Genomic DNA, 14,619 nt, shown 5'->3' on the forward strand with positions numbered 1-14,619 from the left:
CGTGTTGCACCCGGTGCAGGAGCAGTCCTGAGTACGGCTCAGGTACTCAGCTCCACGTGGGATTTGACAAGTGTAGGTTGCACACCCTCCTCGTGAGCACAGAAGCAGCTACAAAGAGGCCCCGGGTGTGCAGCACACTGGGAACAGATTCTAGAATTATCTCCCCAACATGAAATGGCCAAAGTTCATGTTTACTGTTTTACCAGCAATTTTGCCTTTGGTGTATGAATTCACAATGGTCAAGTCAGTGCTGGCGCATCAAAGAACTGGAATATTTTAGTCAAAGCCTCGTGGAATTATTACACATGTTAAGCAGCTCAGATAACATCACCGGTGGTGAACGTTTGTCAAACGCTTTGCAAAACAGCACCCGGGCACGGTGCTGCAGCACCGGGCACCTCTGCGCCAAAGCTGAAGCTCTCATTAAACGTAGCACCACGTCGTAGGGTGCTTCGCAGCTTTGCCACAAGGAAGAACGACAGAGGGAAACCTGGTCTGTGCCAAACAAGGGTGAATCAAAGCAGGGAGGAAAACCTGGCGGCCTCCGAGGCGAGGCAGAAAAGGGCGATGAGGCACCTCAGTGACTGAGGCTGTCGAAGCACCTCAATGATTCCGTATAGCCACTGGGAAAAAAAAACGTGAAGACTTGAAAATAAGCCTGTTGTAAATTTTCAGATCCCTTCCACATTAGGCCCAATACAAGATTTGATAGCTTTTGCATTTGCATTAGCAACTTGCATAGCTTTTTGCATTTTGCATAGCCTGCATTTGATAGCTTTGAGTACAACGTAGCTCTGATTCAGAAAGCCACAGCCAGACCCAGCTCCTTTGCTGTCACCACAGGCACACACAAGTGTGCAGGGAACCCTCTTAACGGCTTAGGCACGTGCAAATCTCACTACTTCTCTCCCAAATGCCTCAAATTTTCCAGTGCTGAGAACGTTACTTCTTTCCTTCATCTCACTGAAGTAAAATACAATAAGATGAGCCAACGCTATCGGGACATCAGGAACTAAATGGGCGGTTAACACTTGGGGAAAAAAAGCCTCTCTGACAGTGCTCTTCCTGCGTTAAAGAGCCTGTACTGAAGTTCAGTCAGCTCTGTACCGCTTGTCAAAGTCAATGCGTTTATCTTTTCCTACTGGGATTTTATTTTTTTTAACCTTTTCTTTCCTATGTAGTGTTTCACTGGAAGCAGAATGTATTGAAATCGGTGTCAGGCTGCAAGGTGCACCAGATTCAACAGCCTGCCGTGTGCTGAACGCCCTTCTTCCAGTCCCACAGCGTATTTAAGCCACGTGCTGAAACTTCAGCACAAAGCCTTCAGCAGCACAGTTCTCATGCCGAGGGTTTGCTGGGCCAGGGACAGAGCACTGCCCGCATCTGTCACCACCGGGCTGCAACAAGTTTAAACCCACAAGTACAGAACTGATTAATTTATTTAGGATTCTGAAATAACGAATACATTGAAGTGTTTTGCTGAACTGCAGTGTAATCGAGGAAGGACTTTAAGCATAGGCTTTAGCACGTTTAATTCAGTTCTCCTTCAAAGAAGCGCAGACACAAGCCCTGAATGCCTTCCTTAACTTGCAACACCACCGCACAGAGGATTCAAAGTACAGGAGGGGAAAAAAAAAAATCCTGGAGTAGGCATTTTCTCAGGGAGAATGGTTTTGGGAGAGACTGTACATCACTTAATATTTTGTTTACTTCTAAGATTCCAAACAAGCTCAAGTTGCTTTGAAAATTCCAGGTCGTAAACCATCATTTACTTAACTCCCTGAATTTTAACTCGAATTCTCATCTTCATCAAACAAGACGGCAAGAAACAGAAAAGAGCCTGTTACCAAAAACTTAGATAAAATCCAGTTAAATTACCCAGATGGTTTTCATTCCACAGAAAATACTAAACCAGCAGTTTGCAGAGCACAGCATTCTCTAAATGCACAAAATACAGGGAAAACAATGCACAAGTGGAAAGTGTAAATGCTGAGCCAGTTACATTTTTGTTCCAGCAGAAATGCAACCCCGTCAATACAATCTTGCAGCTCGAGAGCACCCATCCTTCTGCTACAAAGGGTGCTCTGCAATCTGCGGAAGTTCCTAGTGACGTGCCCGCAGTTCCTAATTTCACTGTTTGTTTTTCCCACGCTGCATAAAGAAGGGAGGAATTGCATTTCCATCACAGAGCCCCCAAAGCCAAGTATTCCTTACAGCCCCACACGAAGCCAGACAGCACCTACTGGATGTCTTCTGTTCTTGGGATGAATCTGCAAGCAAGCAGCCAGATTTAGTCCTTATCAGAAGCACAGCCCTTAAATACGGAGAAGACTGTCTTGGAATAAATAGTGATTACAGCATTTTAAGAGCTGTGAAAGTCCTTGCCACAAATAGGTGAATAAACCCGCTGAAAAAAGACAAGGAAGACAGATCCTGCAATTTTCTGCACCGCGTTATTTTATAAACCTGGTTTTCCTCAGCGCAAAGGTGTTAAGTTATGGATGGGAAACACGCATCAGATAATTGTATGACAGCACCTGAAACGATTCGAACCCGCCCCAGCAGAATTAGAAAACCGACCAGAAAGATCGGCAACAGCCGAGCCATGGAGAGAAGCCTCGTCCCGTGGAGATCCTGCACCTCGGCACAAGTCCTGCCAGCACCTTCGTTAGAAAGGCAAAGTGAGAGATAATTAAGTCTCCTCCGCAAAAGACGACTCCTTCGGCACGACGGCAATTAGTGCCTGCTCCGAGGCACCTCTCCCGGAGCGCAGGAGCTCTGAAGGCAGGGTGGCTCTCTGCTGCTGATACCTTTGGGGAAGGCCGAAAGGGTGCAGGAAACCCCTCCGTGCCTTTGCAGACATCCAGCAGCAGGCGCCAGCAGGCCCCTGCGGCCAGCGCTGTTTCCCTGCACCCTGACATTTCTGCCCCCAGCAGCTCTGAGCTGCTGCAGTACCGGCCGGATCCCCCAAACAGGGGGGTTTGTTTCAGGCATTTCTCTGCCACATGTGATAAAACCAAGTTATTCCCGGCCCCCAGCACCGGCAGGGCTCGCAGCTCCCACAGTTCGGCTTCGTACAGCACGTATCAAAAGCTCTGTTAGCTGGGAACCAAATTATCACTTGCAGAATAGTTTGGCAATTAGACTGAAACTGCAACTTGTGCAATGAACTGAATCAAAAAACAAGTCTGCGATAGAGCCCAAACCTTATTCCATCTCCTGCCTTACTCACTCGACCCCTTTGAACCAACCCACCTCTACCGAGCCTGCCTCCTCTCGCTGCACCGCGCACCATTTCACCTTCCGATAGGATTAAGTGCTCTCAAGAACTCCCTGTATTTGTCCTCACTCCTCGTATCCACCTCCTTTACCAATAAATACAATTCAGAGAGGCTTTCTGATCACCGATTCCATCAGAATCACCCTCCTTGCCCCCCGCAGCAACGCCTGGTTCCCGTAACGCTACGAACGCTTTGCGTCCATCCAACTGCCCGTGCCACAGACGTCGCCGCCGCTCAGGTGTCACGCAGCTCCCTCTATTTCACGCTGTGACCCCAATTGCAGAGATTTGGGCAAGTGCCTTTATGGAACAGATGGAGCTGAAAAGGATCTAATTTGCGAGAGCGTCCTCCCCGCTTCCTGGTAGAGCTGTCTCACTACGGAAAAATTATCTCCTGGAGCAGGATGAGAACAACTCCAGGTGAACGCTCACTCCCCGGTGCTACCAGGCCACTCCCGCCCCTAACAGTTCAAGGAATATTACATGAGGCAAAATGAAGTAGCTCCTGCCAAAGATGCACGTCAGAAAGCCCGTGGTTTATTGGTTTGGACACTTCCAAGGGGTGGTGGACACATCCAATCCCATGTTTTGGGTCAGACAGAGATAAGAACTCAAAACTTCTCCATCCTGCGTGGATAAAACGGGGGCAGGGGGCGTTGCACCAGCTGCTCATCCCCAGAGCAGAACTGTCTTTGACACCAAGAAAGGTTTAGCAACGGCTCACCTGGAGCGAACAAACAAGTCTTCAAGGGACAGCATTAAACACGAATGGCTTTGGTGCTCATGGTACATACCCTTCTACCCCTCGCTGGCTGACTCAGGCAATGCCCCACACTGCGCCAATTTTCACGAGCCTTTGGCAGCAGGCTTTGGGCAGCCCCACCTCGTGGGACACGTCCCTGCCCGCGGCAGGGGGCTGGACTGGATGACCTTTAAAGGTCCCTTCCAACCCAAACCATTCTCTACAGCCACATCTTCCCCCTGCATTCTGTAAGGGGCCTAGACACCTACCTCGCTTTTTTAATTTTTCCCCCTTTCCTTAATGCCACTAGGCAGCAGAAGACACAAAAACGAGATGATGCAACGCAAAACCCAAGTTCCCCTTACGAATATAGCCCTAGGTGCCCAACAGGATGTGACAGGTGGACAAGCAGGCAAGCAGAACAGGAGGATGAGGTCACAAAATAAGCACTTGCAGAGCATACTATTAATCTTAAATTCCAAACTCATTATGCACAAGACTAACAAACAAAGGAGCAGCTTAACAGATTTACAGGCTGCCTTCTCAAAGGGCGGAATAATTATTTATCAGATAGCAAGCCTCGTCCTACAGCAGCAATAAATAAAGTAATCCCCACAACTCTTAACTATGGCCATGTCTCCGCCAGGCAGACTGACATCTGGGACGTGCCTCTGGCTGGGCTGAGCTTGGGTAAGACTGTAAATATTTGGTACAAATAAAACAAAGCTTGCTAGACGGAGCAGAAGCCCAGACACGGTAGTTAATGGCATCCCAGGGGACCCACAGCGTGGGCCCCACACTTCCCTGAGCTCATCTCAGCCCGGCTTCCAGCGAGCAGCCCAGAGCAGGATTTTGCCTTTGCTTTTCTGCCAGGTCCTCTCCTGCACGTTGACAGATCCCGGTATCGTTCTGATTTCACCCTCTGGGCTTGTAACTTATTTATTTAAGGTGAAGGAAGAACCATAAGAAGGAAGGGTTTGTTTTGTCCCTTCACCCTCTGTATTCCTAGTTTGGCTTTACAACTGCATGTTATCAGGCAGGGTCACGTTTTGGAAATGCTTTTTCTGAAGAAGTCTTGTTGTATAATACATACTCCCCTTCTTTATTTAGAGAAATCTCAAAGAATCTCTGAAAGAAACAGTAAAGGTGCACACAACAGGCTTAGCCAGGCTCTCCCAAGCCTTTCAATGATTCCTTTCATGTCCTCAGCACTCCCACAGCTTCCCAGCCTGAAGCTCCGGGACTACAGCCCCCTCGTGCCTGTCCTCCTCACCTCATGCCATCTGACAGCTTCCACAGCCTCTCCCGTCTTCTCACCCTGCCACAGCTCACGGTTCATTCAGCTCCATCCCAAGTCTTCTAGCTGGCTTTTTCTCCTCCAGAAAGTCTCTCAGTGATTCCTATTTTCTGTGTGTGTTTACATGTTAGGACAGGATGGCTGGGAGTAAGACTAGTAAAGGTCGTTAATCATTCCTTTCTCCCTTCTCTGCAGCATCCTTCATTCAGAACATTCCAGTGGTTCCCACTTCTCGTTGCTCCTCTGGTTTCTCTGATCCCCGAATCCCTACCCTGCCAGGTTTCTACCCTCCGTATGGCAGTTCGTGTTGTGACGTAGGGCACAGAGGAGAAACGGTGTCCCCGCATCCCGGGATCACAGGCAGGCTTCAAAACCACGGCATCTTTCATCGGCCTAACGCTTGGAGACACAGCAAACTTGGCAAGCTTCCAGCGTCGAAAATATCTCAGAGCTGATTAACGTCTTCCCATACACCCAAAACACTAATTTTCCCCATGTAAAGTCCTTTTCTCTCCAAATTTATCCCAAGTAAATTCTTTCATCTAACAACAGGCCGAAGCAGGCAGCTAATCTTTGCATCCGCACCAGCGAAGCCCGTCTGTTCTGCCTTTGCCCAGGTACAAACCCTGCAGCTCGCTGTCCCATCTCTCCTCTTCCCTCCGTCCAGCCGGTCCCGCAGCACGGCCTGAGGAGGCCAGACCTCCCAGCACACTCCACGTGAGCCACACAAACCGACTGATGCACAGCAGCCACTGAAAGCGGCAGATTTAGACAGACCTCGGTTCATTTTGTGACAAAAGAGCAGCACAAATAGAGACGGTACGTACCTGTGGAACTAGATCACGTTTTTTTGGGAAGTATTTACAAAGGATGACTCCAGTTCTTCCAGGAGATTGCCACATGGTCTCCAATGCGACTGTTTTCCTTAGCTGAAATATTCCCACGCAACAGCGACTGCAGGATCAACCCCCAGCTGCCTGAAGCTGAACCTCTTATAGTCCGGGTAAGAGGAAGAAAACCCGTACATTTCTTCTGAATGCTCTTTTCTCCGAGTAACACAGAACTCACAAAACCAACTCCATGCGCCTGTAGATATACGTCTACTCAAATTGTAGGAGAATAATCTTCATGGGAACGGATTTAAAAAAAAAACTTGTTTACTGCTAAAGGCTGCTAATTACAATATTAAAATACTAGCCCAAACCCTGCATTAAACTCGTATTCTGTTTTACATAGCAGTACACGTAACAATCATCACAGCGAGCAGCTCTGCTGGCTCACGCTGGAAGCTGTAATTATTTATGGCTGCAACACATTTTTGCCCTTCAACCTGCCAGTCCAGTCCACACAGCAGCTGCTAGCAGCAGGTCAGGGCGGGGGGAACCTACAGGATTTCTACAGAACCACTTACCACTGAGGGAAAAGGGATAAACCGCCAGACCCCGGCGTGCACGTCCAGCAGAAAGCTGCTAACACAAACGTTACAGCAGCCCTTGCAGCAGGGATGCTACCAGAAAAAGAGAGTGATCCCAACACGCTGCTAGGGGTTAAAGCACCAGCTAGCAGCTGCATTCAAAGCCTTCCTTACCGATTTTCGCTGTTCTTCGACTTGTACCTGCGATACTACACCCTCCTGGAAGAACATCCTCTTTGAATTTCTTATTTTCTGGTGGAGCCCATCGACATCAACGTCTAGGGCCTGTGCAAGTTGCAAGGAGAAATTCTGGTCAAGGATACCAGGACAGAGCGTTGCCAAAAGGCACCTGAAGACTATCAGTGCCCACGCACTGCAGGCACTCCCCTGGCACGTCCAGCTGCACCCAACGCCTCCCTGGCAGGCGGGCTGCGGTACTGCAGGCAGCACTGCACTGCTTGGCCCCCTCAGCCCAACATCTCAATCTTGATGCTCAAGCCAGCGTCAGCTTTCAACAGCTGCTGCAGATGTTATTACGAAGACAGACCCACGTGCCTTTTCCCATGCTGTTTTTCCTCAGTATGAAATGAAGTGTGAAACGCTATGCAAAGCAGTAGCTGTCCTGTTACTGCTTTGGTGCTAGGAAGTTCAGGGATGATGCGATAGCGATGCAGTAGTTAACTGTACAGCAAAACCTGCCACGCTGGGCTGCTTAATCACAGTTCCTTTGTTCCAGCAAAAATTATATGAAAAGACAGTGAATTTTATCAAAGCAAAACATTACAATAATGCCTTTCAAAAACTTTTAGAATCTAAAATAGAAAGAGACAGACAATAATGGCCAAGAGCCCAACCAGCTTAATGAAAGTTTGACTCTCATTTTGTTCTCAAAACTGAAATGGCAGACTGTGCTCTGAAGACAATTAGCAGTCGACATGCAATTTCAATTTTTAGCAGAAAAGTAAACAGAACATTACTCCCACTTCATTTTTTAAGTCTTAAAGTATCTTACCCTGGAAAGCGAACAAAGAAAAGAGGACAGCACTGTTAAGGTCTGAGCAGGTTCCTCCTCTACCCTCGTTTTCAAACAGCTGTACAGATTTCTTCCTGTTAAACTTCTAATCATAGGGCATGGTGAAAGGCAACATTTCTTTATTAAATACTGCTTCCGAAAGTCTCTTTTGCTCTCGTTTCCCAATCCTCTTCTAGACTGTAACCCAACAGTACAGCAGGAATTAGTCATGCAGCCAGCCACAGTCCTGGAAGAGGCCTCTGAGACCATCACCAAGTGAGAAATAAAAGCATATACAGCCCACAATAAGCTCACAATGATCTTGTGATGACAACTACGAGGTTCGCAGCACCCTAAAAAGTGCTGGTCCAGAAGCTTGTGAAAAGTACCTCCACTACAAGCAGGAAAATGAACAGCAACAGAGGCACCTCAGCTATCATCAGGCCTGCGTCAGTTTACTTTCAGCCACCTAGAAGGAGATCGTTACAGAAAAATATATATTGATTCGAGTTATAACCTGCTCTCTGTAACTCAGCCTCAGTCAGCTAGGGAAGCTTCCTGCTCCCCAGAAAGCCACGATTCATTTCATGTACGGTGTGTGTACTTACACGCAGCTCCTGCAGCCCAATAAAAAGACGGTGAATGTGTACGATAAAAGGTGCAAAGTCGGTGAGGCAGCTCAGTCTCCAGCTACCTGCGCACTGCACGATTGCCTTGGCAGCTAAACAAAATTCTCCTGAGAAAAGCAGGCTAGGGAAGCAAAGAGGTAAAATCAAAACAAATGCCGAACAGAATTTCACAGGCTAGTTTTGTTGTCATGCTAAATAGCAAAGGCCTACTGCAAATAAGAGAGGAGTGAGCTTCTCAAAGAGAAAAGGTCACAAGAACCTTTCACAAGGAAAAATGCTGTTACAAGGGTCGGTACCAGCTCCCGATACAAAGGAAATATGGAGACTGTGGGTTGCACAAAAACCGGTGTGTTTATACAACAGACACTCAACTACAGCCTCTCCTCTTACATCTGTTTTCAAAAATAAAAAATACAAAAATGTGTGGCTCGGTTTCCTTCTGGTGAAGTGAGTTTGAGGTGCAGAACAGACACGGGATTATTGACTCACTCACAAAAACGTTACCGATGAAATTTCAGAGAGACAGACTTTTGGCTCAGCTCTCCTCCCACTGCTGTCAGTTCAGCCTTTAGCATCGACTCCAGCCAGTCCTGGCCTAGGTACCACTGTAAACACTGATATCGTTACCTTTTACTTTGAAATGTGTCATGTTCCTCGTCACAGACGGAAAAATATTTCAGGAACTTTTTAAGTATGTTCCTCCAAGGTCCACTTTTATTTTTTTAAGCACGCTGAGACGCGGTTCCTGGATGCAGGCACATGTGACCTGTTCTAAATAAAGGATATTTTCCACTTCTTGCACAACTGGAACAGATATAAGCAGTAGCTTGAACAAACTGCATTGCAGAACCCAACCAGAATATAAAACACTTGAACGAGATCCATAAATAGCAGTAGTATGAAAAGACTACCTCCAATAAAGCACAAACTCGACATCGAGAAGCCTAATGCAATCAAGTTCCAATTTAATCACACCGCAAAGTTCATTTACAGAATTAAATCTGATCATCTGCAGACTACGGCAGATGTCCTGTTTGGCTCTAGAGCTAAGTACACATTTCAAAAATGTGTGCCTCTGGATAAATTAGTGTTTCCTCCACAACACTGTGCATCAGAAGGGAAGCTTTCACTAAATCTCGTTTTCATTGTTCAGTGCAGCACCCTAAGAGAGGAGGGGAAGGCTCTGCAGAGGATCCAAACCGGACAGAGACAAGGTGCTCGCTGACACAAGTCAGATACGGACTCGTTACACAAGAAGGGATTTGGGCACCTGGAATGAGGAGAACTTTGCGGAAACCTCACTGCTGTAGTAATGACAAACCCTACACCTCAACATCACTGCTCAGAAAGAATAAGCTTCCCCTAGAACTATCGTGCAACTTCAAAGCATTTCCTAATCATTTTTTCAACAAAAGATACCCCCAGTAACTGGATCATTCAGGTGCTTTTTAACCAGTCAGAATATAAATAAGGTGGAAAAGGGCAATAAAAAAATTGCACAAATAGTAATTTAACTGTAGGTACGTGATTTCACATAGAGCAAGGCAATAAATTTCAACTGACAATTATCGTCTGGCACTTATGAGGACATACACATATGGCACAGGATCAGAAGCCAGAGAAAAGCATGTGAATCTAGGGGTTTTTTGCACATCTGGGTTAGTTCCGATCACCCTGTGCTTTGGTCCATTTTTTTATTTTTTTATTTTTACACTAAGCATCTCAGGGGGTTACGCTGTGCCTTCAGGGTCCTTTCTCTGTATTCGCTGAGAGGGAAGTGTACAGAACAGGGCAGGAGCCGGGTCAATAACTGGTAACTGCACACCGTACAATAAATAGGGTAAGGTAAACATTACAGCAACCAAGAGGAGTGCAGCAGCAGACCGAAGCCTTTTTCTTCCAGGTACCAGTTTGGTACCCAAAACGTAGCTTTAATAATTCGAATGATTTAAAGAATCCACGTTAGGATTATGACAGACGTAACTTATGCCCAGTGTTCTGGTGACTGTGCAGACACGACATCTGTGTTTCCTACTGGTAATAACTGATTATTTTCTTCAGCTGATTGTTCGAAAATAAAACTCCACCCATTTCATTGTGCACTGTTTGCACCAAAAAAAAAAAAGAAATCTTACTTACATCTTGTTCGTTACACAAGCACGTATGTATTTAATGGCGTGCGCTTATAAATTAAGGCTATTGGCTTCAAAACGTGGCAGCAGAGGAACGAAGTATGAATGTGAGGAAAGGAGGAAAAAAAAAAATCTCATTGCCTTACTAGCTAGGCATATAATCCAGTTTCCTCCCACAGTGAAAAGGGACTCTGGAGAAACCGGAGCAACCAAAACATTTTCTCAGTTTTCAAAGATGTTCAACCACAGCAAATTCCAGAGAACCCTGAAACGTATCTAGCACTTCGTACAAGAAGCCCAGTTCTTGTTAGTCTGAGGGGTTTAGGAAACGGTTGGAAACGATGCATCTTCACCCAGTGTGTTCTCTTCATCCCTTGTGATTAAAGCTTTTTGCTGGGCTTACATTTTCCCTTGGCCTCTAGCACTCAATTGTGGCTTGGCCTAACTTAGTACAGTATTTACAGCAAAAAGCTTTTATTAGTGGACCCCTTGCGGCTTTGGATTGCAGAGTCGAGTTATGAAATATGGATGGAGTAACTGTGAGGGCACGCCAAAGAGGAGGAAAATTTAACTGGATGTCATGTTCAAAAACGAGCAATTTGGAAGGAAGAAAATAGGAGACTTCTACCTGAAAGAGAGACAGCCCGGGCTGTTAAACCGGGCAATAAAGAAGTTTCGTCTGGGGTCAGAGCCACCGGCGCTCTTGCATATTTCTGACGTGGGGGGCTTTTTCTATCTGCTCACAACTTCAGCGCTATGAGTAAGCTGAAGACGCTTCTCACTTCTTACGGTTAAAAGCCATCAGAGAAAGCCCTGAATGTTGCTAGGAAATCAGCAGTTCCCACCAGGGAAAACAGCGGATTGCTATTGAGACTCCTCTCCTAATATCAGCGCTTGCCTCTGCTCTGCCTGCTCCCCAGGCGCTTTCCCAGAGCCAGACTGCGGAGCAGACCGCACGAAAGCGACTCGCATGGCCGCGGCCCCGCCGTTACGCCGCTGGAACCTGGTGCTGCTCCGCTGCTGGGCAATTACTCCTGATTTACATCCGCGAGGGAAAGCGGCGCGGCCACGCTGGACACCGCCACCGCCATCGGTCGGACTGGTTTGGGGCCTGAGGCACGCTGAGGGCCTGCAGAAGTCCCCGCAGATTGCGATCTGCGTGTCACGAAGCAAACAGGTTTGTGAGCAACTTCTGCCACCAGCTATCACCACGTTCTATCAGTCTGGCTCCGGGGACGGGTTTACAGGGACCTACCCCGGGCCCCTGGGTCCTTTGCTCCTGCAGCTCCCACGAGGCCAGGAGGACCCCGGGGATGCCGTGGGGTGACACAGCGAGGTGACTGACAGACGTCGGTGCTGTCCGTCAGCACGGCCAGGCCCTTACTGTGCCCTCTTCTTGTAGCCTGGGTGCACGTGGAGGGACAGGAGTGCCGTCTGGGGCCCAGCCGCTCACCTCTCCAACAACCCAGGTGGAAAGCGATCGGGCGCTGGGCTGAGGCAGCAGCAGGGTGGCTGGGCAGCTCTCGCAGGGCCCCTCAGGAGCAGCCGCTGAGGAGGTACTGGGGACATTCAGGGAAGCTGGAGGTGACAATGTTTGGGAGATGGCCAAGTACTCCAGCGCTTCGTTATGGAGTACCTCTATTCACTTCCCCACAGGAGAAGCAAGCAATGCAGGGCTGCGTTCAGGTCCCAAAGCATCAAGTCACAGGAATGAGAAGCAGCTGGAACACAGAATCACAGAAACCCATCTGCATGAACGAACAGCTCAGGTCACATAAAGACCTGGTACCTGTGCTCCCTGCCTGCACCGTCTCAAGGAGAAGCCAGCCTGCTGGTCACAGAGGGGATGCATACACGGGGACAAGCCTCGCGCACCAGTTAGAATCTGTGGCCTGCACAAACCAGGCTGTGTTACAGCTGTGCGAGGTTCCAGCGACCCGCATGACTGCCACACACCAGTGACCACGTGGACACCAACCCTGGGGCTGTCCCACCTGCCTCCATCGCAGCTGGAGCCACTGCCAATGACTCCATCTCCTCCGCACTCTTCTCCCTCCTCACGTTAGCCTGGTTTCTACCCCTCTGCCTGGGTAACGGCAGCCTCCCTGCACAGCCTCGGAGGGCAGAGGAGTTGTGCAGCTCCGAGGGGCAGCCTGGCACACCCCAGCCGCCTGCCACCCTACTCCCACCGCCACACGTGGCGCCTCTTGGTGACACCGCAGGCCTGACTGCGGGGCTGCCGTGAAGACAGGCTGTGGGAGACAGCACTCGCAAGCCCTTGCGACAGGGACAGAGTTTGTAACACCCTGTGCTACAAGGCCTTTGACGGGTCTCAAACACTTGGAGCACGATCAAAAATTCATCTATTTACTTTGAAGCCTCTCTGACAGGCGGCACAACCTCGGCTGATTGCAGCACCCTTGTTTCCTTTGATATTTACCTTCCCATTCATTTTCCAACTACACGCACAGACGCACCAAGAGCGTCGTATCAGAGCTACCAGCCGTGACCCCGCAGGCAGGCTGACAACGGACAGGCTCACGAACCCGACGCCACAACCAGAAGCTCGCCTTCAAGCGCGCGCTGCCTGCGAGAGCAGCGGCGAAATGGAGGGCTGGCTGCGGACGGAGGGCTTTGAATGAAGGCGCACAGGGGCAGGAGGAGGAGGAACACACCGCTAACGGGGCTCAAGGTGCGGGGGGCTCTCGGAGCGTAATTCCCTATGGCAGCGGGGCGGGGGGCTCCCCTCGTACGCATCCCTATCGTAGTGCCAGGGGTGGAAGCGGGTACCTCAAGAAAGAGCGACCCACGCGGATTTATTTCCCTTTAAAACAAAATAAAAACATCGATGCAACACAGCCGCAACGGGTAAGAATAAAGCGTGTATTTTCGGGTTAAAATAAGGCGCTTTGGGAAGAAGCTGCCGAGCCAGAAGTTTCCAATCCCGGCTCTCGCCCGCGGCCAGAAGCGGGGGGGGGGGGGGGGCGGGGGGGAGGGGCCGGGGACCCCCCCTTGCCGGCACCTGCCGGGGGGCAGCGGCGGGGACCCTGCTCGGCTCGTCCCGGCGGTGCCTTCCTCTTCTTCCTCCTCCTCCTCCTCCTGCTGCTGCTGCCGCCGCCCGGCCCCGCCGCCCGTGCCCTTTACATAACGCCGCGGCCGCCGGGCCCGCCCCGCAGGCCGCACGGGGCTGCCATGACGGCAGCGGGCAGCGCGGCCCCACGGCGGCGGGCGGGCAGCCTCCCTGCCTCCCTCCCTCCCTCCGGGGCCGGCTGTAGGAGCCCGGAGCCCGGCGGCTCACCCACCTGCTCTTGAGCGGCTGGCTCTTCAGCTCGTAGTACGTCTTGGGCTCCTCGTGGAACTCCTCGCCCACCTCGAAGTCCGGCACGATCCCCGACTCCGCCTGCATCGTCGCCGAGGCTGGGAGAGGAGAGGCAGGGAAGGCAGGGAGGCAGGCAGCGAGGGGACCGCCGTGCCGAGCCGCTCCGTGCCGAGCCGCCCCGAGTCGCGCCGCCCCGGCCCGCCCCGCCCGGGCCCCGCAGCCCGCCCCCGGGCCGCCCCCGCTGTCACCGGCAGCGTCCTCCCCGCCCCCCCCCCCCCCTCGCTCCGTGTGAGGTCACGACGTGACGTCACGGGACAGGGCCCGCCCGTGACGTCACGCCCCCTCAGAGAACAAGATGTCGGGCCGGGGGGGGGTGCAGAGAGCCCCGGAGGGGGGGGGGGGGGGGGTTCAGCACGGAGGTTTGTGGCCCTCAGTGGCTTCCTTCAAACTTTGCGCGTTTAGAAACGAGCAGAAAGCTCATCGCCGTTGCTAAGAAAGGCGTGATGAAATTAATTAATTATCTAGGAGGTGGCTGGGCTTCACTCGTGTGCAGCAGGAGTGTTAAAGCAGCACCCCGCCCCCCAGGTGGGCTGCCGGAGGGGGAAGCTGCGAGCAGCCCACCCTTAAACGAGCACAAGTTGAAGGCCCAGGGTTTTCGAGGCCGCTGCTGACCGATGCCACCAGCCCCAACACCACCAGCCCCAACACCACCGCCCCCTCACAGCTCACACCCTACCACAACAGCCCCGAGGCTGCTGGCACAGGGGCAGCCAGGACCCCCTGCCCGCCTCAGG

General features: G+C 50.6%; 1 protein-coding gene across 4 annotated transcripts in view; it reads right to left on the reverse strand.

The window, feature by feature from the left end:
* MITF (melanocyte inducing transcription factor) overlaps positions 1-14,035 on the reverse strand; it is a 102,552-nt gene extending 88,517 nt beyond the window's left edge. The window contains exon 1 of one of the 4 annotated variants that reach the window (XM_035547085.2): positions 13,809-14,035. In XM_035547085.2, coding sequence (XP_035402978.1) covers positions 13,809-13,912 — 104 coding nt within the window. In that variant the 5' untranslated portion in view covers positions 13,913-14,035. The remainder of the gene's footprint in view (positions 1-13,808) is intronic. The other 3 variants (XM_035547087.2, XM_035547086.2, XM_035547084.2) reach the window with 3 other exon arrangements.
* Between the last annotated feature and the right edge of the window lie 584 nt (positions 14,036-14,619).

Source organism: Cygnus atratus, chromosome 10 (assembly GCF_013377495.2).
Source record: "Cygnus atratus isolate AKBS03 ecotype Queensland, Australia chromosome 10, CAtr_DNAZoo_HiC_assembly, whole genome shotgun sequence".
NCBI classification, from domain to species: Eukaryota; Metazoa; Chordata; class Aves; order Anseriformes; family Anatidae; genus Cygnus; species Cygnus atratus.